The sequence below is a fragment of the Strongylocentrotus purpuratus genome, unplaced genomic scaffold, assembly GCF_000002235.5.
Source record: "Strongylocentrotus purpuratus isolate Spur 01 unplaced genomic scaffold, Spur_5.0 spur5_contig_867, whole genome shotgun sequence".
NCBI lineage: Eukaryota > Metazoa > Echinodermata > Echinoidea > Camarodonta > Strongylocentrotidae > Strongylocentrotus > Strongylocentrotus purpuratus.
The window spans coordinates 2,241,012-2,268,752 of NW_022145576.1; the positions used below are offsets into that span (position 1 = coordinate 2,241,012).

At 35.1% G+C, this 27,741-nt stretch overlaps 1 protein-coding gene and 2 long non-coding RNA genes across 4 annotated transcripts in view; 2 read left to right on the plus strand and 1 right to left on the minus strand.

Moving 5' to 3' along the window:
* The first annotated feature begins 222 nt into the window (after positions 1-222).
* Positions 223-3,225, plus strand: LOC105440392. Its single transcript, XR_971620.2, has 3 exons — positions 223-570; positions 1,039-1,172; positions 1,906-3,225. It is a non-coding gene; the product is annotated as an uncharacterized LOC105440392 (long non-coding RNA).
* A 7,354-nt stretch (positions 3,226-10,579) lies between these two features.
* The window catches only part of LOC100893799 (phospholipid phosphatase 1), a 79,099-nt gene continuing 61,937 nt past the window's right edge, over positions 10,580-27,741 (minus strand). The window contains exons 4-7 of the mRNA XM_030975525.1: positions 22,565-22,622; positions 18,234-18,416; positions 17,354-17,474; positions 10,580-12,386 (exon numbers count right to left, since the gene is read on the minus strand). Coding sequence (XP_030831385.1) covers positions 12,301-12,386; positions 17,354-17,474; positions 18,234-18,416; positions 22,565-22,622 — 448 coding nt within the window. The 3' untranslated portion in view covers positions 10,580-12,300. The remainder of the gene's footprint in view (positions 12,387-17,353; positions 17,475-18,233; positions 18,417-22,564; positions 22,623-27,741) is intronic.
* Positions 19,048-23,395, plus strand: LOC105445478. Of its 2 annotated transcripts, none has more exons than XR_004062269.1 (4): positions 19,048-19,180; positions 20,997-21,128; positions 21,559-21,702; positions 23,282-23,395. It is a non-coding gene; the product is annotated as an uncharacterized LOC105445478 (long non-coding RNA). The 2 variants fall into 2 exon arrangements; XR_004062268.1 differs by lacking the exon at positions 19,048-19,180 and adding an exon at positions 20,237-20,516.

Genomic DNA, 27,741 nt, shown 5'->3' on the forward strand with positions numbered 1-27,741 from the left:
ATATTAATTAAGCCATAAAACAATGTTTCTTGACTAAAATCGATCAATTGGCTATTTCCGTTTGGAAATTAAATATCACAACTACATATTCTGAGATTTTGAGGGTCGCAGCTACAATGGCCGTAAGCGCTATTTGAAATTTTGATATTCAATTTTATTCGAAAGCAGAAGTGTGTTAGGTGCTAAATTTTCTAGTGCTTATAATACATCTATACAGGGACATCCAAATATATCAAAATTGTAAAGAATCACTATCCAGCCAATCTTCAAAATTTCCTAAAACTTTGCATTACCAATTACAATCTTTATACTTTATAGTCAGCTTAGGAGCAAATAAGTAAAATGAAAAACCCGTTCACGAACTTCGGTTTTATGATAATCCATAACCTACCAATCACGATTGCGTATTTGGGTCATGGATACGTCATAAAATCAAAGTTCATAAACAGTTCTTTTCATTTCAGTCATCCTGCTCCTGACTGAGTATAAAGATTGTCATTTTCTTTAGAAGGTTTTCTGATCATCACAAGATTCACACTACCGTACATTAATAATCCAACTGATTTGAAGGTAAGATTTTCCATGTGAATGAATTAGCATTTATACATATTTTCTCAAAAAGGCTCGTCTGTTATCAAAGCAACTGCTAAATTGTCATTCGTTCTCTCCATCAATATTCTTCAAATGCATTTCAGCTTCATTATTCTATAACTTCGGCATTGGACGTGATACAACGGTGGTAGTAGAAATCAGATTATATTGTGCTTCCGGAGTGGAAATTCCCACTGGCCTCGGTTTTAGGTGATCTGTTTGATTTTTTTTTTTTATTGTGTTTCACCTCCTCTATAGGTTGTTCATATTTTGCACAATGCTGTAAAACATAGGTGTTTTTCCTATTGTTCTCTATTCCTTTCATGAAGCTCTAACACGTTATATCAATCATTCGTTGTTATATTTTCAACCTACCGATAACGTGTGCGTATTTGGGTAATAGATATGTCATTTTAACACAATTCATGAACGGTTCTTTCATTTCAGTTATCTTGCTCCTAACTGAGTAGAAAGATTTTCATTGTATTTGGCAAGGTCTTTCAGAGCATCACAAGATTCACACTCCATCAGAGAATTTGAAGTCATAGACTCGAACACATTACAATTCGACCGATTTGAAGGTAAGATTTATCATGCAATCAGCATTCATTCATTATTTTTTTTCTCCAATGATTTGTTTGATTTTTATAATATAGAAATAAAAATTCAAGAAAATGTAAAGACAAAACAAAGGAAGCAGACCCTGCAAAGGTCCCTTTATATGATGTAGCCTATCTTTTAATGAGAAACTCTGATTAAGGGGAACAACAGATTGTGGTCTTTATGAACAGGTAGTCTTTCTATGCAGGTGGTGGCAAAAGAAGTTTTCACAGTCCTTAAGAATAACAGTCCTTATGCCTTTATGAATAGTGACCCCGTTTCCGTTTCATGAATAGCGGTCCTTCACATATAGGAAGTTACACGTTAAGAATAGCTGTCCTTATGAATAGCGGTCCTTACGACTAGCGAGGTAAAACCCCTTTTATTCACCCCATTTATTGTGTACGAAATGAGGGCATACATTTTCGCTGATAGAATGAAAAACAACAGAGTCTATTGATCTGAAATTTTACACATACTTTTGTAAACTCATTTTGCTGCTACAGATAAATTTTGAGATAAGTTATAAAAGGCTTGCGAATTCCTGATAGGACCTATGCATTTAGAAAATTACAGGTTTTCAGTTTGTGCTTCAGTGCTAAAAAAATATTGTGGTTGGGTAAAATTTTCAAATATACATGTACAATCATTAACAAACATTTCTAAATAAGAATAATCTGAATCGACTTTGATTTTATGATTTCAATTCCTCAGCAATATGGCACGCCAAGTAGCAAACGAGTATCCACAGATACACTGCCTTTCTTTAAACAGTCAAAGGTTGGACCGTAAAGTACCAAGATCGAAAGGTTACCTGGTGGTGGTTTTTGCAACATTGAAGAATGCCACAGCTAGAAAATCAATTCAATCAAAGGAATCAGAACTGGCAATGTATAATCCTTCCCGTGAATTCTCCATTCCTTTAAGGAGAGGTAGTGTACCAGCACACAGAAAATTGGTCATGACGAAGTTAGGAAAGAAAGTTACTGAAGATGATCTCCGTGAGTATGCCAGTGCGATAACTAAAGGAAAGAGTCAGTTGGTTTGGGCTAGTGAAGAAAATTTAGATTTCTGGCAGGATAAAGCAATGCATGGATATGATGTAATAGAAGTCCTCAACGAGATAGGCATGAGAATCCATGAAAGACTTGGTAGAGGAAGGGAAGGTCCATTGCCGGGTCCATTGAAATATTATTGAACATCCTGTATTTAAAATTAAAAAGTACCCATTTTTTTGCCTTCAGAACTGTAAGTTAATCTTGATTTCCGGTTAGTTCCTGAAATAGTTAATCCAACCCCGCCTATAAAAATTTCCACAGAATGATAAATACAAATTAATAACCATATTACTTCAATTGATATGTAATTGCTGCAATATTTCATGACAAAATAAACATGTGACTTTTTAGAGTTTCTGGGAATTGTGAAACATATTCAGTTTTGTTTCTGTTTCACTTGATTTAGGAACTTCATATTTTGTTTTAAAAACCCAGTTTATGATTGGAAATTGACGCAAGGCCTTAAACACTAGATGGCTCTCATAAAAAAGACCTTTAGAAAAATCTCAATTCAGTTTTTTGTTGTTTTAAATAGGCTTACATTTTGTTGCATTCTAGTGCATTTGGTTTCCAACAACTTGTTAACAAAAAATGTCAATCTATTATTGAAAATATTCACAACAAATTTCGTTTCAAGATTTCCTTATTTAGCACATTATTCTGGAGATTAAAATATGATTGAAAAGACTGATATGTGCAAGATCAAATTAAGGAACTATAGATAAAAATGCAATAATCAGTCATATTCTATCATGTATCCTTAAAACACATCAAATATGAATTCAGGAAAGCCATAACATATATTTCAATTTTGTGATAAATGTTGTTGTCCTTCATGTACAAACAAACATTTGTTTTTAATGTTTTCTTTGGGTGATCCATAGACCGAAGTCGTTAATTGATGGTTAAACGGTGCGTCCCAGAAAAAACGAAACCGAGAATTATCAACTTTTCAATTATAATTAATAAATGACACACATTTGTAAAGCTTAGATCCTCTTCTTTCATTTGATGCAACTCATGTGATGCATATTTCACGCACGAGTGGTTATAAAAACAATTTGAAGAAAAAAAATCACATTTCTATAATGTCCATTTTCTGTTCTTTCATATGACACCTCAATCAGGAATATCAAAGTTATGTTTGTTTAAAATAATGCTTGCATTTCCATAATTTAATTAAACGAATTCGTTTTCACTGGCTGCCTGCTGTAGCAATAAACAACAAACTCCGTTTCGTTGAAGCCATGCATGAAGTCTTACGTTTTCTTTGTTGTTGGGACAGAAGGCCACTGGAACGGATTGGTTTTTAAGATTATGGACATTTTTGGAATCAGCTCAAAATTTTAGCTATTTAAACTACCCCACCAAACATTCTGATCTTGCTCTTAGGGTACATAATGGTGCCATAGCTGAAACTTGTGTACACTTTTTTCCCATAATGCATCACTTGAGATTGTCTAAACACTGATGTCGCTAGATGGCGATGAGGATTGTAAATCAAATGCAGTGATATGTACAGGTGGGTGGGGGGGGGGGGGGGGTAGTTTATGGGCATAAACCCTTGTCAGTTGTAGTGCGTAACAGTGTATGAACTAAGAGACTATTCAGACTGCATGGCCTAATGTACCCCATAAGGCTCTGGCTTGTAGCTGTCATAGACTGACATGGCTAGCTATGCTCTGCTCTAGACTTTATAGAATTATGTTAGGGTATCAAATTAGAGTCTTTGATTGCAGACTACAGGGAAATGCATGTGTGTTTAATAAAGCAAGTTAATTTAATTTTGTTATGATTATGTCCGAGCTCTTATTATTTCTAGATTGGATTACTGCAATAGTCTTTATACTGTTTTATCTGATAAAGATAGAAGGAAACTTGAAACTGTCCAGAATCGTGCCGCTAGATTAATTTTTGGCCTTGGGTCAAGAACTCATACTTCACCTTTACTTAAGGAGCTCCACTGGTTACCTCTTCACCAACGTGTTCTGTTTAAATTTTGTTTGTATGCTTTTAAAATACTCAATCATCTGGCACCTGAATATCTTAATGACACCCTCCAAATATATACACCAACTCGTAATCTTCGTTCAGCAACCGACACATGTAAACTTAACATTCCCAAATCTAGACTCTCAGTAGCTGAAAAACGCTTTGCAGTAGCTGCATCAAAGACATGGAACAGCATCCCTCTTTCCATAAGGAAAATTACCTGTCTTGCCACCTTCAAAAGATCACTCAAAACTCACCTTTTCCCCCAATGATCTATATGATATACTTCCTGTACTGTACTTTCTTGTCCTCTTTACATATCTTTGTATTTGTAAGCGCTATGGTACTTATTGTTTTTAGCGCTCCTAAATATTCGATATTATTATTATTATTATTATTAAAATGATTACTAGGAATTCTGGTGATTTATGAGGAATTTCGTGTAGCCTATATTTTCAGTACAATTTACATCACTTATTTTACACAGAAAGGGTATCATACCAGTATAGACTGATGTAGACAGGTGGTCTTTGTAGACAGGTTTCTGTAGTACATGTTTTGATGAGAAACAAAAAATGTGCTTGTTGTAGACAGGTGGTCTTTGTAGACAGGTGGTCTCTAAAGCAGGTTTGACTGTATAATACAAACTGTAACAATGTTATTGGTGGTTTTAAACAAATACACTTTGTTTGATTTCTGTATTTGTGAATGAATTCGTTGTAAAAGTTTACTGGCATAATAAGTAAAAACTTTATTGGGGGGGGGGGGGTATCATTAAATATTACGATACATTTTATATTATCAATTTTAACAATTTTGGTAAACAAATGCTTTTGTGTTTAATTCCTATATCAGTTATCTCTTTTATAACACTGTGTATGGTGGTATTGTTATTGATTAGGTAAACATGTCGTGTTTTTTTTTATTTCTGTACTCTTTGTGAGCACTTTTGTTATACAATTTTACTGGTGACGGCTGACAAGTATATCTTTTGTTTTTCTAATAAGCCAGTTCATAGTTGCAGTCTGAGCATGAGCAGATAAAGGTCATTGCAGACCAAATTGTGAAATACAAGGAGACAAAATAATGGATACGTGCTCATGAAAGTTATGTAATCATTGTTCATTTTTGCACAAACAGTGCACTCCATGATACACAGATGGAAGTATTCTTTGAAAAGAGGGAACAAATGCTATTTATGTAGCACCTCCATCACTGTATAGGAGTGAATATTTCAAAATCTACAAAGTGGGACCTCTTCATGTTTTGAAGATATGTGGATATTCGGGGTCATTGCAGTAATGTGCTTACCGTGAACTGGTCTATTGCTGTATATCTTATTCCTCTTTTACAAATCTGGCACCCAAATACTTTTGTGTTTAATTCCTGAAAATATCTTTATCTCTTCTATACTATGTGTACGGTAGCATTGTTATTAGTTTGGTTAATAGATACATTTTTTCTGTAAGTCTTTGTAAGCATTTTTGTTGCAAAATTTTACTGGTGGCGGTTGACAAAATTATATTTCATTCCTCTTTTACAACGTTACCCGTACGGGTAGAAATAACATTCACATTGGTGTTGATTAGTAAATAGAGCTTGAACTAAATTATTCATACCCTCACCAAGGTTTGACATGTTTAAAGTATGTTTGTGGAAAAACGATTTATCCCGATTTTCTTCTTCTTCTAGAATGAGACTGTTAAATCTAAAAGTGTTCAATAAAGGACTTAGTTCAATTAGTCCACCTTTCAATCTTTAGTCGTAAAAACACAACAAACATCGAGGGGTTTGAAAAATGTAGTTTACTGTATCTTTGTAATGGGATTTCTGTCTATATCTTTTAACACTTTTGTACTCGTATAAACTGTAACATTGTTAATGGTGTTGGTTAATAAATTTGTTTTTAATTCTTTTAACAATCATGTGTTTTTTTCAGATTGTTTATTTTAAAAAATCTGCAAACACATATTGCTTTTCATGTTAATAGCATGATGTGCTATTCTCAATTGTCCATTATGTTCATACTTCAAAATGGTAATTTCTTTTTCTTTTAACATTTTTAACATGGTAAAGGCATAGTTAAGTTCTGTTTTCAGACCGCAAATGCCTTCAAAGTGCATGGTTATTGGTCTTATTCTTATCTATGACATTTCTAGTGCCCTTTTAGAACTTAAAATTGCTATGAAGGTAATTTTAGACCCCAAAATATGTGAAATCTAGCCAATACGAGCATAACAATTCAGCTCCACTTTAAAAAAAACATGGTGACCGTTAATTAATTATTTAATTAAAAATAACAATGGGCCGGCTGGTTGTGCGTAATATAAGCAACAAGAAAATGCCAACGAAAAAAAAAAAAAAACATTGGCATTGGCTGAAATACGACGTAAAAGGCGTTATTTCGTTTTTTATCAACGGTTTTTTCAAATTTTTCAAAATATCTAATATTTGTGGTGGTACCAAAGTATTAAAAATCGTTATATTTCAGCCGTCTCTGAACCGATTTTGATCAAACAAAGATGATTTTGTCATTTAAATATTAAGTTCTTTCAAATTTGACTCAGTTTTTCATTATCTCACCAAATAAAAATTGTGTTGCACCCTCTGCAACAGAACTCAACTTTCCCTTTAAATCACCTTTATACCAGTTGCAAGGCTATTATTTCTCATTCACAACTCCCTGAAAGACATCTCAATGACAAACCAATTAAGATACAATTTGTTTTCAGATATCATGCACACTTGAGTGTTCCATTCCATCATGTAGATATATATTGCAGGATCAAATTGACATGATCGGCTGCCAAAGCAGTGACACATTAAACAAGCACCTTGCTCAAAATTACATGCGGACTTTAGATTTTGCATGGTTTGAGGGCAAAGTGATCAGTTCCCATAAATGAACATGCGCCCTCTCTTGATAAGTTACTTCTCAGTTTGAAAATGAGATTTTTTTTTTTTACAGGTGAAAATGGTCATGGGTGACTGCCCTGCGCAATCATGCAGATTGTATCTTTGTTTCTTCCCACCATTCTTTTTCCTTCTCTTTTATCTTCCGTGTATTTTCCTTTAAGATTTATTAGGGTCAATTCCCCCCCCCCCCCCCCCCCCCCTCAGTGTAATGTAGGGTACGCATATGCGTGTTCCCTCTTTTTGAAAACACCCCCTTATAGTTCGGTGTGTAAAGTCAATTTTGTGTATGTACGAGCCGGACTTTGGTGCGTGAAAAGTACCCCTTTACCGGACATTTTGGTAACACGCATGCGGTCATTCCGACCCCGGAGTGGTCGGAATCAGAGGACACCAATCAGAGGACAACATTTATTCGCGATACCAAAGAGAGGTATATAAAGCTATATAATAAGTCTTATATAGCTCTATGGGTTCATACACAGTACGTCCTCCCAAGGAGGAATAGGGACTTTTAGATTTGCGTGGACTGATACATCTGACGTCCATTCAAGCAGGGAGGTGAAAGAAAAGGAGGCGAAACTCTTGTAATTTATTCAAACGCATTCTTGAGTTCTAAAGCGTAACAATGGGATGTGTAACATTCCACTTGGCTTTGAAGTTCCATGCTCCGAACCGCGCTTCCACGGCAGGGACTTTCGGAAGTCAGGCACCAGTTTTACATTTATTACAAAATATTAAATTACCGGCAAAATTTCAGTGTAAATCAAAAACTTTATATGGGGATTTTATTTGGAATAGTGCATCAAACAATTTTTCAAATTTAGAACTCCGTCCTTCCTTTAATTTGTGTGCCAGAGTTGGTAAAAAAAAAAAATTACATCCTGTCAAAAACTCAATATTTTAGGATGATGCGCTAATTTGTGCATGCTTTAATGCCCCGTTATTTGATCCATGATTTACAATCTTCAATAACAATAAGTTTGCTAATGCGTGTTTTCGCGTGTTTTTTGTATTTTTCAAGTTTAAAAAGGAAAGTACACAAGTTTGTGTTCGCTTGTTCTACTCTTTACACATTCAGCAATGGATGAGAAATCATTGGAAGGGACAGCGAAAAGTTGCAGTGATACTATTTTCTGATGTAGGAATTCTAAATCCTGAAATTTCATGCGCTCTTTTATCTCACCACCTGGTCAACAGTTGTAGATTAGCGCATAACTTTTCGGCGGCTTGGAGCATGGGGTCAAAGGAGAGCGGCTTGATTCCAGTCCTTCTCTATCACGTCCCTGGTCTAACTTCTTGACTATCCCATTGAAACGCGTGTTAGTTCTATAACACACGTTTCAATGGGATAGTCAAGAAGTTAGACTTATGACGGTTTCTAGGAACGGCCGGGCCCCAGGTCGACAGTAGCAATCCACAGTCCACACTGTCTTCGTGCAAATCTAAAAGTCCCTAATACTAGAGGGACAACTACAAATTTTACCTTTGACATGCCATAGGTTTAGCATTGGAGCTTCGTTCAATTTGAATTTCGTTTTGGAGGGTCATTGTTATTTCATAAAAATTCAAAAATTCGCAAATTACTTTTTGGTGATTGGCTATTGTTTTATGTATCAGATCATGTGCAAAACACTTTTTTTTAATTCCCACAATTCCCTACGATTGTCCACAGGGATCTGCAAAATGGCGGCTGCGTGAATATTCAAACAAAGACTGAGCCTTTTTTCTTTTAAGAGAATTTCTATTCTAATAGAAGTTTATCAAGAGAATCTCAGTGAAGTAGAACATTCTCAGAGGAACATCAACATCGAAGTGAGGCCATAGGATACCAAGACAAGTAAAGATCCATTTCGTGTAAAGATCTCTTTAAATATTGAGATATGTTCGTAGTGCCAGTCACTGGGCTTTCTGCATTGTTACAACGTATTACCCCCTAAGGACCTATTCCATCCCTTAATTTTATTTTGTCTGACCAAAGAACTGATTAACTGATTGAATAAACGCTAATTTAAGTCGTCGACGGTACTAGAAACAATCAGAAGTTTACCGTAGATTACTTTTAAAGTTCAGTTCATAACTTGATTATCGACACTAATCAGTGGTAGATGTGGAAATGTTAGAGTTAGTGTTACAGAGACAGCACAAATATCTCATTGCAAGTCCAATCTTATTTCATCATTGGAAAGAGGGTCAGGATTGAAAATGAGCATTGAAACCAACCACTTGTTTGCCTCAAGGAACGAAAGTGTTTTGAAAGGTGGAAAGCAGAGTAGGGGGGGGGGCAATGTCAACAATTCAGTGGCCTCCAGTGCAAAATTGAAAAGAAAGAGGGGAAATTGAAAAATTCCATGGGAGCTAAAAGGGACACAATATGACAAATCAATGAAGACGAGGGGACAAAAAATTAATCACTTGGGTAGGCTACTAAAAAATATAAGAAAAGGGCTAAATGATCTGAGAATTTGACTGATAATCATTAATTACAAAGGAAATTTGTAGATTAAGGAAGACAGGGGAATAGGAACAGTAATTTTGTATAATACCATGGTGACACTGGCGACTGAAGCTTCTTACCCCAATATAACCCCCCCCCCCCCCCTCCCAACCAGAAACAGACAAAATGGTGCCTGGACGGTTACGCACAAGTGATTTCGGAAAAGGTAGAGTCGATGACCTTAATTTGATGCCGGAGATTATGCCTATGAACGGGTTTCTAACAAATAATATTAAAAAGAATAATGCAAATGAAAACAAGGCTTTGACGGAAGACATCAATACAAAAAAGCTACGTGCACAATTTGTTGAAGGCACAAACCCTGCATGGTCATTCGTTCGTGCGTAGCACTGTTGGATTCTGATGACTGCCATGTCTAATGGACACCTAATAAGCTCTGTAATTTAGCTGCTAGAAACCGCGTCCCTCCAAACAAAATATTTATAATAAAAAAAATATATAATAAAAATAAATAAATAAATAAATAAATAAATAACAAAAATCAAGTGTTTCATTTCACAAATAGAATAAAATTATCATCTTCATTTGTCTACAAAATGTATAAAAACAATGTAATCAAATACTGCTTGAGACATTCATAAAATTGTATACAAGCATTATTTTATTGGTCCAATTGTGACATCATATATATATATACAATAATTCTTTAATACAAATTGCTTTACACAATTAAATGCTTACAAATACTTTGATCATTGAATTGGAACATCAAGGATGAAAACGCACAAAATGTACACTTTTGTCATTATTGCTATATTCTGTTTTTTTCTATCAATAGAATTGCATATTTATCTTCATAAATAAATCATTTAAAAATGTGCCTTGTAAAAGAAGATAGATAGATTTTTCAATTAAAATGCACTTCAATTGTATAAAAAGACAAACATTTATTTTTAAATTAGATGACTTAAAAAATGAAAGAAATATCAATCACCATTTGTAGAGGCGGGTTTTTCCTTCCTATATCAATCAAAGAATGACTTAACAATTGTGTTATCAGTTCTGCTATAAATAAAGTATCTTTATCACCATCCCAACAAATCATTAAATGACCCTCACAGAAACATTATTCAATATCAAAACTGTTTCCTCTCCAAATACAGACATTTCCATATATACAAACATCATAATATGAGATGTCAACTCAGCTGTAAAGCAAAAATAATATATAGTATTACAAATGATTAACAAGCTGGCATTCCCTTAATAACAAGGGGTACAGTACAAGTCAATTTACTGTTTAGAAAATACAGTTAAAATGAATACATTTACTGTCAGATATGAAAATAATTATACTGAATTTTATTCCACAAGGTAATGAGCATAATTTTTGTTTTTACCCGAGGATGGTTGAAGGTGAAATATGGTTTTAATAAAAGCAGAGAAAAATAGAGAAACAAAAACAGAGAAGTACAAGTGATAGCAAAATCCGATTGAAAATAAGAACATTTTTTTATATGGATTTTTGAAGTTGCAATTGATCAAACACTAACTGACAACTCTGTGGCAAAGATTGAGCAGTCCACTGCTATTTGCATTGCGGGTTAAATGAAATTTAGATTTTCTCCAAAGCAAATTTTCAATCACACATGTACCTTACATAATTTTTTACACAACTCCTGCATGAAAAGAATATATTCCTTCATCAATTACTAAGTAAATATGTGTTTCATTGATTACAGCTTTATTATTTTCAATTGGATTTTGCACAAACTTTGACCGAACATAAAACCAAATAAATAGCATCATTGACTTCCTCTTTAATGTTTGAAGAAACTAAGGTATTCAAATCAAATTTTCAATTCAAAGACATGCATATACCATAAATTATAGAACATGTTTTCAAATGAATAACTTTTTTAATACCTCCACAAATGCCTCTGTCCATTTCCTTCTGTTCAATAATTAATACCATAAATGAAATTACTGTTTACTAATCTTGAAAACTTAGAAACTGTAGTAATACATAACCATATATCATTGCTTGCCTAAATGTTGGAACATCTGGGTAAATAGGAATGAAACTTAGAAAAAGTGATTTAATATATTTTGTTGTCCTAGGAAGGATACAGATCCTCTTCATTTTTCTTTCATAATGATCAATAAAACAATGAAAAGGACCTAGTATCTTTTTGGGGAAAATATATTAGGTAAACTATAAAACTTTTCAAATTCCTGCTTCCTACAGTATATATCTACCTCGGTTCCTGTGAGACTTTTCATTTCTTACGGTGGAACATTTTAAGGGCACATGACATTTTACTAAAGACCTCAAAAACTTTCAACATGTCAATTTACAGACATTTTTTCAAGCAAGAAACTGTTTTGCATTTCATGCATGTTTTACAAGAGTAAAAAATTAATGCCACAAAAAAAATGGAATAGAAAAACAGATTGCTGTGACTCACAAATGCTTCAGGCCTATGAATGGTACTCCAAAATCGAAGAATAGCAACATATACAGACATGCCCATGCTTTTCGTCTTGCATCCATCAGAGTAAATCACTTTGCGTGCAAGACGCAAAGTTTTATAGTATGTCTGTATATGTTGCTATTCTTCAAAAATCTGTCTCTAAATGTTTGCAAAAAGTTTCTGGTTTTAGGGGACAAAACGAATTGGAAAGGTATCAACAGGATATATATTTTCCAGAGTTTTTTTTCCTGTTCCCATCATCGTGTGTTATTCCATTGTTGTCTTCATCAGATAACATCCCTACAAGGTGGAGGACAAAAAAGCAACAAAAACTAGATGGAATTCGACTGCGCGCAGTCGAAAATGATGCCTCCGTTATAGAGCAATTTTACAAACCAAAACAGAAAAAAAAAATTGAATTCACATTCAATGGTAATCCATTGACAGGTTCTCAGAATATTGTGATTACAAGCAATTTCTCATATACATATATGACCCTTTGATCTTTGACCTCATGACCATAAAATCTACTCAGTTCATTGGCTCTGCAAGATGTTCTGAGTTAAATAGTAATCCATCTGTCAGTTCTAATGAGAATGCGTTCACAAGCTATTTTTGCATACATAATGGGCCAATGACCTTTGACCTTATGAACCAAGAATCTACTCAGTTCATTGGCTCTGCAAGTAACAAACATGACCTAATTTTGGCATGAATCCATCAATCGGTTCTTGAGATAACGCGATCACAAGCTGTTTTTGCATTCATAATGTGCGCTGTGGCCTTTGACCTTTGACCTACGTGCTCCAAAATCTAATCAGATTGTCTTCCTATGGTGATACACACTATCGTTAAGTTTGAAGTTTTTACATCTCCAGTGGTTCTTGAGATATCATGATAACAATCTCAATGTATGGAATTTCATAAGTTGACCTCTGTGACCCTTGACCTTTGACCTACGTGCTCCAAAATCTAATCAGATTGTTTTCCTATAGTGATACACACTATCACTAAGTTTGAAGTTTAAATCTCCAGTGGTTCTTGAGATATCATGATAACAATCTCAATGTATGGAATTTCATAAGTTGACCTCTGTGACCCTTGACCTTTGACATACGTGCTCCAAAATCTAATCAGATTGTTTTCCTATAGTGATACACACTATCACTAAGTTTGAAGTTTAAATCTCCAGTGGTTCTTGAGATATCATGATAACAATCTCAATGTATGGAATTTCATAAGTTGACCTCTGTGACCCTTGACCTTTGACCTACGTGCTCCAAAATCTAATCAGATTGTTTTCCTATAGTGATACACACTATCACTAAGTTTGAAGTTTAAATCTCCAGTGGTTCTTGAGATATCATAACAATCTCAATGTATGGAATTTCATAAGTTGACCTCTGTGACCCTTGACCTTTGACATACGTGCTCCAAAATCTAATCAGATTGTTTTCCTATAGTGATACACACTATCACTAAGTTTGAAGTTTAAATCTCCAGTGGTTCTTGAGATATCATGATAACAATCTCAATGTATGGAATTTCATAAGTTGACCTCTGTGACCCTTGACCTTTGACATACGTGCTCCAAAATCTAATCAGATCGTCTTCCTATGTTGATACATACTATCCTTAAGTTTGAAGTTTAAATCTCAAATGGTTCTTGAGATATCGCGCTAACAAACTCAATACAAGGAATTTCATAAGTTGACCTCTGTGACCTGTGACCTTTGACCTACGTACTCCAAAATCTAATCAGATCGTCTTCCTATGGTGATAAATACTATTCCCGAGTCTTAAGTTTAAATCTTAAATGGTTCTTGAGATATTGTGATAACGGTCAAACGGGACGGACGTACGGACGGACGGACGGACGGACGGACGGACGGACGGACGGACGGACGGACGTACGGACGGACAACCCGAAAACATGATGCCTCCGGCACCACCTTCGGTGGCGGAGGCATAACAATGAAGATCTGTAAAAAAAAAAAATTATAAAAAAAAAGAGAAAGGAAATTTGTTTGCATCCTCTCAAGACATTACCCTTTACAACAGTCGAACTTAAAAATTAATGATTTGCTTTAGAGAGAGAGCTTTAAAGTGACAGTAAGGATGTAAAAAAAAAAAAATGAGAAATTTATTTTCATGGATGCATTATTTTATGAAAGTACTTGCTATTAAAACTCATATTTTTGTGGGAGAATTAAAGAAAAAGTATCTCAAAAGTTCTTTAAAGGGTTCCAAATCAGAGCTACAAATTTACATGTACTTTAAGGGCATCTCTACAAAACATTTCTGATGAACATGTTACAGGGTATTTCAGGCTCAGTAATCCTGTACTTCCACTGCTGGAAGTTACGGCAAGACAATATTTTAGAGCCTCCTTAGATGCTAGCAGTCCATCTTAAATATCATGAAGAAGATCCTCTATGAATTTGCATGTTGACAGACCTATTAATTTGTCTTGGCGTAGGGAAATAAGTAAAGCTCTGCCAAATATTAATTGAGAGGGATGATAATGTACCGATAATCATAAATCTGCAGGAAACTTTGTTCTGAAATATTTTAGAATGAATATACCAATCATCACTAGCATTTGAAAAACACTGTAAACAAATACTTAACTATGTGAGGGAGAGATGTAAGCCAAGTAGCCATGTGATATGCAATGTATGCTGCATGCTTTACCATTACATCATGTTACATAGCGGTGAGTGATGAAATAGTTACTAGGTTAGGGTACATGCATATAGCAGGGGCCTATTCAAGATTTTGCGAATGGGGAGGGGGTCCCCAATGACAACTAAAACATAGAAAAAGAAAGGAACAAAGAATGTAATCAAGCGTAAAAAGAGGTTCCAATTTCCAAATAATATCTGAGAGGCAATAACAAAAAGGGGGGGGGGGGGGTGAGGTCCCAAGTCTCAACTCCTTATAGTGCCCCTCCTGATCCACCCAAGGGTAGATATATAACATACAAAGGCTAATATTCCAGCAGCGTGTATGCCATGGGCAATATGAATCCTATTCTGTACCAAAATATATAAACTAAACAAGTTATGTCCTTTACACCATGTGTTAGTAGTAACTTTGGTATCTGTATCGAATGAGGATTAAACAGTTAATAATAGTCACAAATACCCAAAATATATACTTTGAAATGAAATCATTTCTAACATAAATATTACAACATTTACTTCTTTAAGAGTTGTGACAAAACTTCTGTTGAAAAAGCTGCTTGATAATGCTCTCCGAGTCAATTTAAATCAAATATTTTAGAGCGTGAGCAGCCTTCAATATTTTATTTTCATCATGAAATTTACACCAAACACTTAGAGACATTTGTATTAAACGCTATATAAAAATTAAATATTATTATTATTATTATTATTATATCCATTCCAATATATTGATCATCATCTCTATTGAGCTGTTCATCTCATGTTCCCTAAGCTTCTGCATTTCTTCCTAAAACTCTTTATTTTTAAAGAATATCCATCATATTAAATTAATTCTATAACACAATAAAAAATGCTTTCAACATATTGAAAAACACAAAACAATTAATGTTAAGGGTTTTATATTCTAACTATCATTAAATATTCTTCTTTTTTTCCCCTCTTTTTTTTTTTTTTTTTCTGTTCAGCAGCATTAGACCTTACAAAAGTTTGCATTTGAATATATTACTGACATGAGTCTTCCTCTTGGGGCGATGGGGCATATTAAGTCTTTGAAAGAAAATGATCAATGAAACACAAAGTATTCTTTGATTGCCCTTTCTTGATAAATGGGGATAACCTTAATGTTGCATTACTACATGCATTCATGCTACATATCTTAAAGAATGTGAATGAGTTGCCGAAAAATAGATATTAAAAATGAGTCAGAAATAGCCATTCTATCCAATGGCACCTTTGATATGGTGGTCTGAACAATTAAGACAAATCAAAAGCACCAGAGAGATCGAAAGTAGTTTTACTGGGGTTAAACTAAATCTGTCCTGTGTCAATTAACTGTCCATGCTATTTCCTTTTCTACTTTTCACGTCTGCAGCCCTCTATTTTATTTCAACACAAAAACACTCATTTCACCAACAGCTATTCTTCAGGACATACAGAAGTACATTCTTTTGTAATCACACATCTTGAAGTATCCTAAACACACACCCACTTGCGTTCTCTCCTGGGTATGGAGTGGCAAAAGTAGCATTAAGGTTACTGCTGAATTGCAAACCTAGGTAATTTGATCTAATCCATGACATTTATATCAGTTGAAGGTAAAATACACATCAATTCTAGTGGTGCAACATATACTCGACCTATGAACAAAACTTTGGTTAAAAAAGTAAATCTCTCTAAAAGCTCATTAAAATATGAAGAGATGGCAACAATTGAAAAAAAATTAATAATTGCAACTGCGTGCTACAAAGGTATATAAGTATGTATGTACTCACTCAGACGGAACTCTCTTTTTTGCATACTACCGTTACATGACTTTGTCATCATAAAAACTATTATTTACTACATCAAAACGCAACATCATTATCACTTGTGTTGGTAGAGATCACTGTGAAGTGTTAAATGATGTTAGTCCTCAAAGTAAAACAAGAGACCCATCTTCATTCATTTCTGGAGATTCACAGATGGTGGAACAACAGATGACACAAAGACAACATCGAGATGAACAGATTGAGATGGAAGTTAGTCAAGAGTTGTTGCAGAGCAAGACAGCGAGCGGTGCCTGGGTGAGTGATGAAATCGTTAGTTGAAAGAGGGTTACCGGTACACATTAGACAACGCTGGAGGGAGGAAACCACCAGTGATGCAGTCCAGAGCCGGGGTTCCAGATGGAGAGACCAGGATGAAGACCTTTGGTTAGGACCATTCAGTGCAAGGTCTACTGGTACTCTTCCTCTTCTCTCTCTCTTCCTCTATCCTTCTCTCTCATTTTCTCTTACTCTCTCTCTCTCTTTCTCTCCCCCCCTCTCTCTCCATGTATCAATGTCTTTCCCCCTATCCTTCTCTTTTCGCATTCTCTTGCTCTCTCTCTCTCTCTCTTTCCCTCCCTTCCCATCTCTAGTCCGTGAGATCCAGGACCCCCAAACTGAGATCGATCTGGACTGCATTACTGGCACACACCGATTAAGACGAAGAAGATGATGTTATGATGGAGACGGTGGTGGTGCTAAAGCGAGCCTGGGTGAGGCCGAGAGAACACAGTTCAGGCTATTGCTGTGACAACATTGTTTGCATGGTCCTTACTATCACTGCTGAGTTGATCACTGATGGCCGACCCTGATCCATAGAGGGGCATCACCTCCCCCTTCTCAATCCGCGAATCCCTTGAGATGGGTATCCTAAGAAGGTCACTCACAAAGACCGCCTTGAAAAAAAGAAATGAGAAAAACTCAAATTGAATTTAATTGAATCATTATTGTCATGCACAAATAAAATGAAGGCATGAAAATAGTCTTGCAACTCACATTTGTATAAAATATAACAGTACATTAATATATCATAAATAAATAACTACAGATAACATAACAATGTAATATGAATTTAAATTAATCTCTCTGTTGAGAGCCAGGAGTTATTTGTATTATTTGTATTCCCCTGGCTCTCAACAGACAATACTAACTTAAATATATTCTAGAAAAATGTTCATGACAGCAATCAATGACATATAAATAAATAGAACAAATTGATAATCACAGCCAAGATCTAAAATCAATTATTCATCAATTATTAAACATTTCAGATAAAAAATGTATATTTCTGGTAGCAGACGTAAACTAACCGTACATCATACTGATGTCAAAGAGAAGAGACAAGAGAGAAAGAGTACTTAAAGTGTACCATACCACACACAAACAAAAATTGCTCTGTAGGCTAAGGTTTCCATGGAACTTTTCTGTATTCAAAATATGTGCTTCAAATAGTACTTGTGGAAAGACTCTCAATTAACAAAGAAGCAACTACTCCACGCACTCATACATAATCACTTATAAAAGGGCATTTTGAATAGATTTTTACAAACTCATAACTTTCTCTTTGTTTGACCAATCTGATTTTCTTATTTTCCTGCTCCAATCACACATGAAAGAGTAACTTGAACAAAAGACTTCAAATGAAGGTAACATACCACCAAGATGGCTACTACTAGACCCAGGATACTGCCAGCGAAGACATCGCTCCAGTGATGCTTGTAGTCCGATACTCTAGAAAGACCAACCAAGATGGCCGCCAGGGCACCGGCTAACTGCAGGAAAGGCCTGAGAAGGGTATCTCCAAATACTTCTGGTATCATTCGTGCTTGAAGATAAATCTGAAATGATTAGACATACTTATAAATGATAATCATTGATACCGGGAATTTGTTTCATTATCTTGATTTCGTAGAGGCAGGGGTGAAATCTGTCAATTACTTTTACTTCTGTCAAGCATTTAAAAATATTATTTAGTCAATTGCTATATAGAATAGAAATAAAAGTAATACAAACTAATTAAAATTAAACACATTGTAAAACAATTTAGTTTTTTTAATAATATTTCTACTTTCTGAAAGGCTGTAAATATTAGCAGATTCTAAGGCATTTACAAAACAGCAACTTGAAAATGTGATTTGTGTTTTATATTTAAGCATGACAATGACTGGCAAAAAAAATCTGAAAATTTGTATTTTCTCATCCTCATTCATGCATTCATTCCCTTCCCCAATATTCTTCAAATATGTATCAGCTTAATATAAACTTTGCATATTGGATGTGATTCAAAGGTGGTAGTAGAAATCAGGTTGTATTGTGCTTCCCTGGAAGTGGGAATTCCCACTTGCTTCTGCAGGTTGTTTTTCTTATTTCTTACTTGCATGCACTGGCTTTCTCTCTCTCTCTCTTTCCCTTTCATGATGCTCTAACTCGTTATAACAGTTCATGAACGGTTCTTTCGTTTCAGTTATCTTGCTCCTGACTGAGTATAAAGATTAAGATTGTCATTTCTCTGGAAGGTCTTTCTGGGCCTTACATGATTTACACTCTATCAGAGAATTTGAAGTCATACACTGGAACACATTATAATTCAACTGATTTGAAGGTAAGATTTGTCATGTGAATGAATTAGCATACATATTTGTCATGTGAATCAGCATTTAATCATTAACCAATATTCTTCAAATATGTATCAGCAAAATAAATATTATGTTATAAATTCAGTATTGGATGTATCAGGTTCTAAAGTGCTCCCTCGGGAGTGGGAATTCCCACTGGCCTTGTTTTCTTTTTTTAAGTGTGTTTCTATTCACCTCCTCTACATGCTGTTTTTTGATTTTTCAATGCAATAAAACACTTGTTTTGTTTTTTACTATTTCTCTCTCGCATGCTCTCACTTCCTCTCTCTCTCTCTCTCCCTTTTATGATACTCTAATACGTTACAAGTTACAACAATCAATTTGTTGCATACATTATGTGATTGGTGAGTTAAAGATAAAGACCAGTTATGGTCATGCGATTGCATTGTGAAAGAAACGTTGTGGTGGAATCGATCAGAAAAGGTTGATCATCTAGCATATAAGTTTTGGTGTGTACTGCAAGGTTCTGGAATCATCAAAATGATAAGAAATTTGGCCCAGTATTCGTAAAGTTATAAGCACTGTACACAGAAAGATGTATATGGGACTACGCACACGTGCGTTTATCTCTCACATGCTAATAGATAAACTAATTTACCAAATATATCAATTAGTAGGCGGTTTCCCGGCAAAATTTTTATCATCATGTATTAGTAACACATATTCTTTCACATGATTGGTAATAAGAGCTTCCATTTCATTTTTTTGAAATAGGGGCATTTCCAATACTGGTCTTTACCTTTAAGGGAATAACAATCTTAGTCAGTCAGGGCCCGGCCCCCCCACTCAGTGTTATTTAGGGTACGCATATGCGTGTTCCAACCGACCCCCCCTTTTCAGCAAATGTCCGGTGTGTAAAGTCAATACGGCTCGACCTTTTTCTTTTGTATACGAGCCTTTTTCAGCATCCCCCCCTTTTCAGCAAAAGTCCGGTGTGTAAAGTCAATACGGCTCGACCTTTTTCTTTTGTTACGAAAAGGACATTTTGGCAACACGCATGCGGTCATTTTGAAACCTGAGTGGGGGGGCCGGGAGTCAGGGGCAAAAAACTGAAATGAAAAAACCGTTCATGAACTTTGGTTTTATGATAATCCATAACCATCCAATCACGAATGCGTATTTTGGTCATGGATATGTTATTTAATCAAAGTTCATGAACAGTTCTTTCATTTCAGTCATCTTGCTCCTGACCGAGTTTAAAGATTGTCATTTTCTTTGGAGGATCTTTCTGGGCCTTACCTGATTTACACTCCATCATAGAAGTCATAGACTGGAACACATTATAATTCAACTGATTTGAAGGTAAGATTTGTCATGTGAATGAATCGACATTTATACATATTTTCTCCAAAAGGCTCGTCTGTTATCAAAGCAACGGCTAAACTGCATTCGTTCACTCCATCAATATTCTTCAAATACATTTCAGCTTCATTATTCTATAACTTCCGCATTGGACGTGATACAACGGTGGTAGTAGAAATCAGATTCTATTGTGCTTCCCTCAGGAGTGGAAATTCCCACTGGCCTTGGTTTTAGGTGATCTGTTTGATTTGTTTTATTGTGTTTTTAATCACCTCCTCTATAGGTTGTTCATATTTTGCTCAATGCTGTAAAACATATGTTGTTTTTCCTATTGTTCTCTATTCCTTTCATGATGCTCTAACACGTTATATCAATCAATTCGTTGTTATAATTATTTTCAACCTACCGATAACGTGTGCGTATTTGGGTAATGTATATATGTCATATTAACACAGTTCATGAACGGTTCTTTCATTTCAGTTATCTTGCTCCTGACCGAGTATAAAGATTGTCAATTCTTTGGAGGATCTTTCTGGGCATCACATGATTTACACTACATCAGAGGATTTGAAGTCATAGACTGGGACACATTATAATTCAACTAATTTGAAGGTAATTAGATTCATGTGAATCAGCATTAAATTTGTTTTCCTACTTTCCGAAAGGTTAATTACGATAGGCAGAATTCATGGCACTTACAAAGAGCAACTTGAAAATGTGAATGTTGTTTTAGATTAAAACATCCACAAAATTTGATAAAATTTTACTTTATGCATCTATGTACATTCACTCTCTCTACCAATATTCTTCAAATATATATCAGCTACTTTATGATATAACTTCAGCATTGAACGTGATTCAAAGGTGGTAGTAGAAATCTGGTTTTAGTGTACTTCCCTAGAAGTGGGAATTCCCTCTGGTCTTAATTCTGTTTGTTGTTTTCCTATTTCTCTCTCGCAAGCCCTGGCTTTCTCTCTCTCTCTCTTCCTTCCGTGATGCTCTAAAACGTTATAACAGTTCGTGAATGGTTCTTTTATTTCAGTTATCTTGCTCCTGACCGGACTGAGAATCAAGATTGTCATTTTCTTTGAAAGGTTTTTCTGAGCATCACAAGATTTACACTCTATCAGAGAATTTGAAGTCATAGACTGAAACACATTATAATCCAACTCAGGCTGATTTGAAGGTAAGATTTGTCATGTGCATCAGCATTAAATCAGCTTTTTTCTAATACGTTTCAAGAAAATGTTCTGACAATACAAATTAATAAGACCCTGCAAAGGTCCCTGCGGTGTATGTGAACGCCTCGTGGTTAAACAAAAATTTAAGTTTACTTGAAGTTACAAATCAAGAGTGATCATAATGTTAGCACAATAACTAATAGCAGAGCGGGGGGGGGGGGGGGGGGGGGGGGGGGGGGGTCCTAACTCAAGGTTGTGTGCTATGCTGAAACAATTAATTTTTAGCTTTGCCAGCTTGTAGTTAAAGATAAAGGTGAGTTCTGGTTAAAAAAAAAAAAGTGAATTCTCACAGAATCAAACGAAACTTACACTGAATGTTCAAGATTATAAATAAATGTCATTTGCCAAACAATTTTGGAAGAAAATATATACTGGCTGATCGAGTAATGAGCATAGAAAGATTAGGAAATCAAGGTTGGTAGCCCCCGACACCATCTGTGTAGACCCATATACATCTTTCTGTGTACAGTGCTTGTTACTTTACCAAGACTGGGCCAAATTTATAATGATTTTGAATTGTTGATGACTCCAGAACTTTGCATTACACACCAATACTTACATGCTACATGATCAACCTTTTTCGGATCCATTCCACACGTTTTCATTCACAATACAATTGGATGACCAGAACTCACCTTTATCTTTAAAATGAATGCTTTCCCTGCCTTTAGTTTGAAACTTTGAACACTTTTTGTTTCGGTCTTGTCGATTGTTGTTTATAAAGTTTAGCAAAAACTTCAGGTTTAAAACTGCGACTGAATTGTGTGAAGAGAGCTACTATACGGTAATTCAAAAAGGGATACTTACAACCCAGTATGCGAAAAAGTAGAACGCAGAAGACGCGTGTCCTGATGGAAATGATAATCTGGAAAGAAAGGAAAGGAAAAAATTGTAAATATGGAATGTGTTGGAGGATTAACATACCACCTTTATCATACAAAGTTTTAATGTGCACAAAATGCAGAATAGGGATTATATTCCATGTAAGGATTTACATAATTTTCCTCACTATCATAACTACTAGTTTTATGCAACTACAATTCATTATGAACTGAATTTTGGAAATTCATAACAGTGGCCATTTTTGTGGAAGGGAACTATTGCAAATGCCACAAATGCTTTGTTGACTTTCACCAAGTTGTGTCATGATATTTTGGAGAATCTCGACAACTCATGTAGTTCATAAAAGCCAAATGCTCAAATATACAAGCATAACTCTCCAATCAAGGGCTGACATGTACTTCGAATCATCAGGTTATCAGGTAGTCGTGATCAAACTTTTGTGAAAACATGCCTCTTATAGTCACGAAATGTCAGGGGTAATGTTTGTGACAAATGGTCTGGTCTAATTTACCTGACTCTCTACAGAAAATCCTACAGCAAATCTACGAAAAGTCGCATCATCTTCTGTTTTCGTTTCACAAAAGGTCAGGTAACGCGTCCGGACGTGATGACGTGATGATTCGAAGTAAGCCCTAATTAAGGACAATCTGAAACAAGTTTATAATGTTTTCAATTCCTCAGCGATATGGCAGGCCAAGAACCATTCATGGGTCAACAGTTACACTGCATTTCTTTGAACAGTCAAATGTTAGACAAGGAATTACCACGATCCAAGCGTAACTGTCACCTGGTGGAGATTTTGCAACACAGAGAATTGATATTGCTGCAAGATCAATACAATCAAGGAGATCAGAACTGGCAATGTATCTTCCTTCCTTTCAATTTTCCATTTCTTCAAAGACAGGAAGTTTGGGGGCACACAAGAAATTGCTCATGCAGAATTTAGGAGAGAGAGTTTCTCTAGGTGAACTCCAGGATTATGCCAAACAGGTAACTAAAAGAAAAACTCAGTGGGTTTGGGCTCCTCAAAATCGTTTAGCTTACTGGAAGGACAAAGCAATACATGGATATGATGTAATAGAAGTCTTCCAAGATATACATGTAAGCCAGGGAGCTAGAGGGAGACTTGTGAGAGGAAGGGAAGGACAAAGACCTCCCAATAATACAGGGCCCGCAGAACGGCATCCGGGCTTGGCACGGAGCGGCTTGGCTCGGGGGTCTCGAGACCCCCCACCTTTGTGAAAAAGTATGTTAAAAACTTACATTGGAACGCATATCAAAGGCCTAATATACAAGGGTCCCTCTAGGTCAAAAAACTTGGGGGCCCCTAGGGACCCCTGAGCTGGCAGAACAAACAAAAATGGGGGGGGGGGGGGTTCCCAAGCAAATATTGAGGGGCCTAATTAAGGCCCCGGCAAAAAAACTCAATTTTTTTTTTTCAAGCTAAATGCGAGACCACATTTACTTAAGAGCGCAATTTAGTGAAAAAGCCAATGCGAGAAGTAAAAACATGAAACCATCGTCAAGCATGTCAGCAAAGTTTCTGAATTCAATAGTATGTGGATTTATAACATCAGTTCCGTAAAAGCAATCGTAAAAGCCTAATTTGTTCAGAATATTACACTTTTATCGCCAGAATCGGTAAAAACACTCCTTTCAGTTATACAGGTGCGCAGAAGATACGAACTGTCAATCAAAATTTTCATTTATTAGCGTCATAGATGGGTCGTTACTGTGTTACACTATATGGGCAGATTGGGTAGATATGTAAATAATTGAAATTATTATCAGTTATTGATGCGAAAATGATTCTTCTCCAGCTTCCGGAAACACACCTGGCAATTTTTGTGGTGTCTCCTCACTACAAAATTTGTGCATGAGATACGGGTTTTGGTTAGTCCGGGACGCAAAAACCCAACTTAGTACAAGTTACCCTTGCCTATTTATATTGCTCTACAAAACCAATCTGCCACAAACTTTAAAAATATATGAGAGGAAGAGGTGATATGGTACTTGCTTGTATTACATTATAAACAGAAATTTATTTTTCACCTATGAAATTTTCTAATCTTTAGCAAGTGTCTCATTTGAATTAAATATTGCTTCAGACCATGATTTACGTCATTATACAACAAGGGAAACGCTCTCGGCGGTCTCGCCTGCATAACGCAATTCAATATGAAAACCAGAACGTCAATGACGTAGCGCTCATCCGCATCTCACAACAACAAATATCGTAAATTTTATGTGGTACACTTTTGAACTGGTCAAAAAATAGAAATTTGATGCCCTGGAAGGGACATAATTTCATTTCATTTGCATAAAGTACCATAAATAATCAATGGAGCAAAATCTTACAATTCTGTGTAGAAGTTTATTGTTCCAAATTTAGCTCTACCAGATAAGGCAAAATTGGTCAAGAAATGAGGGAAAAGAAGCAATTTTTGTTATTTTTGGAATAAATTTGCATAAATTACCATAATTAATTAATGGAGAACAATTTCAAAATTCTGTGTAGAAGTTTAGTGTACCAAAGTTAGCTCTACGATATAAAGCAAACCAAATCAAAATCGGTCGAGAAATGAAGGAGAAGAAGCCTTTTTTGTGATTTCGAATAAATTTGCATAAATTAGCATAGATAATGAATTTCACGATTCTGTGTAGAAATTTTAAATCCCCTCCTAGCCCTATCATATGAAACAACCAGAATCAAAATCGGTCGAAAAATAACGAAGAAGAAGCATTTTGAAAATCTTAATGTTGATGCCACAACAAAGTCTCAGTTTGTTGACCTTAAATGGCCTTTGACCTTAACTTAGTGACCTGAAATTCTACTCACATCATTGGGGAGACTTGATAACCCTATAGTCCAAGTTTCATTGACTAAGAACTTATACTTTCAAAATTATATCAAAAATTCAAAAACTTAACCTTAGGTTAAGTTTTCGATGATGATGCTACAACATAGTCCAAGTCTGTTGACCTGAAATGACCTTTGACCTTGACTTTGTGATCTGAAATTCTACTCACATGATTGGGGATACTTGATTACCCTATAGTCAAAGTTTCATTGACTAAGAACTTATACTTTAAAAATGATACCAAAAATTCAAAAACTTAACCTTAGGTTAAGTTTTTGATGTTGACGCCGTCGCCGTCGCCGTCGCCGTCGCCATCGCCGCCGCCGTCACCGGAAAAAGCGGCGCCTATGTCTCGCTTTTTGCTACACAGGCGAGACAAAAATATAGTGACCTGCCAGAGTCACAAATAAGGTATCAAAATATGCTCATCTGACCGTAATAAAATGCCTAATTCAATTTGACCACTAGCATCAGGGCACATTTGTACCGGCACATAGAATAGGCGCGTCAAATCTCCTTTGCTGATAACAATAATTAGAAAATTACCCCTGACCAAAATTATAGTAATAATGGTCAAGAGGCCAAAATGATCAAAACATCATGACAAGGACTAACAAGACTGATATTTTTTTAATTACCGTAGCACAAAATTTACCCCTGGTAAGCTTTTCAAACCATCCCACCAAAATTCTGATTAAATCACCTTATAGCTAGCTCCTAGGGTACTACCTTATAAAAGTGCCACAGCTAAAACTTTTGTCAACTTTTTTCACATAATGCATCACATGAAATTGACTAAACACTGATGTCGCTAGACAGCGATTTGTAAATCCACTGTATTGATATGTACAGGGGAATTAGTTTGCGGGCACAAACCTGTATCAGTTGTAGTTTGTAACAGTGTATGAACTGAGAGACTATTCAGACTCCAAGGTCTAATGAACCCCATAGGCTCTGTACTGTAGCATGGCTAGCTAAGCTCTGCTCGAGACTTAATGGAATTATGTTTAAGTGTCAAATTAGAGTCTGTGCTCACAGACTACAGGGAAATGCAGGTGTGTGTAACAAAGCAAGTTCATTGAATATTTCTTATGATTACGCTATGAAAATAAGAATACAGAATTTTGTGTAATTAACCGTCTGATAAATTACAAGTACATTTTCAGTACTTTTTACATCTATCATTTCATAAAAAGATGGGATCATACCAGTACTAACTGGTGTGTAAAGGAATTCAGTAACTTCAGTAAATTTTTCAGCACTTTTGTAATAATACAAATTGTAACAATGTTATTGGTGGTGGTAACAAATACCTTTTGTTTGAACTCTGTATTTTTCAATATGTTTTTGTTGTAAAAGTTTACTGGCATAATGAATAAATAATGGGAGCGGGGTTATTTCATTAGATATTACAAAGCATTTGTATCATACGTTTTAACAATTTTGGTAAACAAATACTCTTGTGTTTAATTCCTGTATATTTGTTTTCTCTTTTATAAAACTGTGTACAGAAGCATTGTTATTGGTTTGGTAAACATAACATTTTCTTTTCTGAAAGTCTGCATGAGCACTTTTGTTGTAAAGTTTACAGGTGACGGTTGACAACTATTAAGTATATCTTTCATATTTTTAATTCTTGTAAATATATTATTCCTCTTTTACAACATTTAACAATTTTGATAAACAAATGCTTTTGTGTTTAATTCCTGTAAATATCTTTATCACTTTTATAACACTGGGTACAGTAGCATTGTTATTGGTTCGGTAAATATTACTTTTTCTTTTCTGTAAGTCTTTGTGACCACTTTTGTTGTAAAATTTTAGTGGTGATGGTTAACAAATATATCTTTCATTTTTGTAATACCTGTTAATATATTATTCCTCCGTAACAACATTACCAGTATGGGTAAAGAAATAACATTCTTATTGGTGTTGATTAACATATACAGTAACAACTAAATTTGTCATACCCTTCCAAGTTTTGACATTTTTAAAGTATGTATGTGGAAAATCAATTTCTCCCGACATAAAAGTTTCGAGAATGAAAAGAGAAAAGAGGACCTAATTCATTCAATCAGTCCATCTTTCATTCTTGAGTCATAAAAAAAAAAGAAACAAAAACATCAAATCTACAAGGGGTATAAAACGGATGAATGATTAAGATATCTGTGTCTTATTTTTTTTTTTTTTCTTTAATATATATGTGTCTTATTAATGTAATTTCTGTCTATATATTTTAACACTTCTGTACTAGTATAAACTGTAACATTAATAATGGTG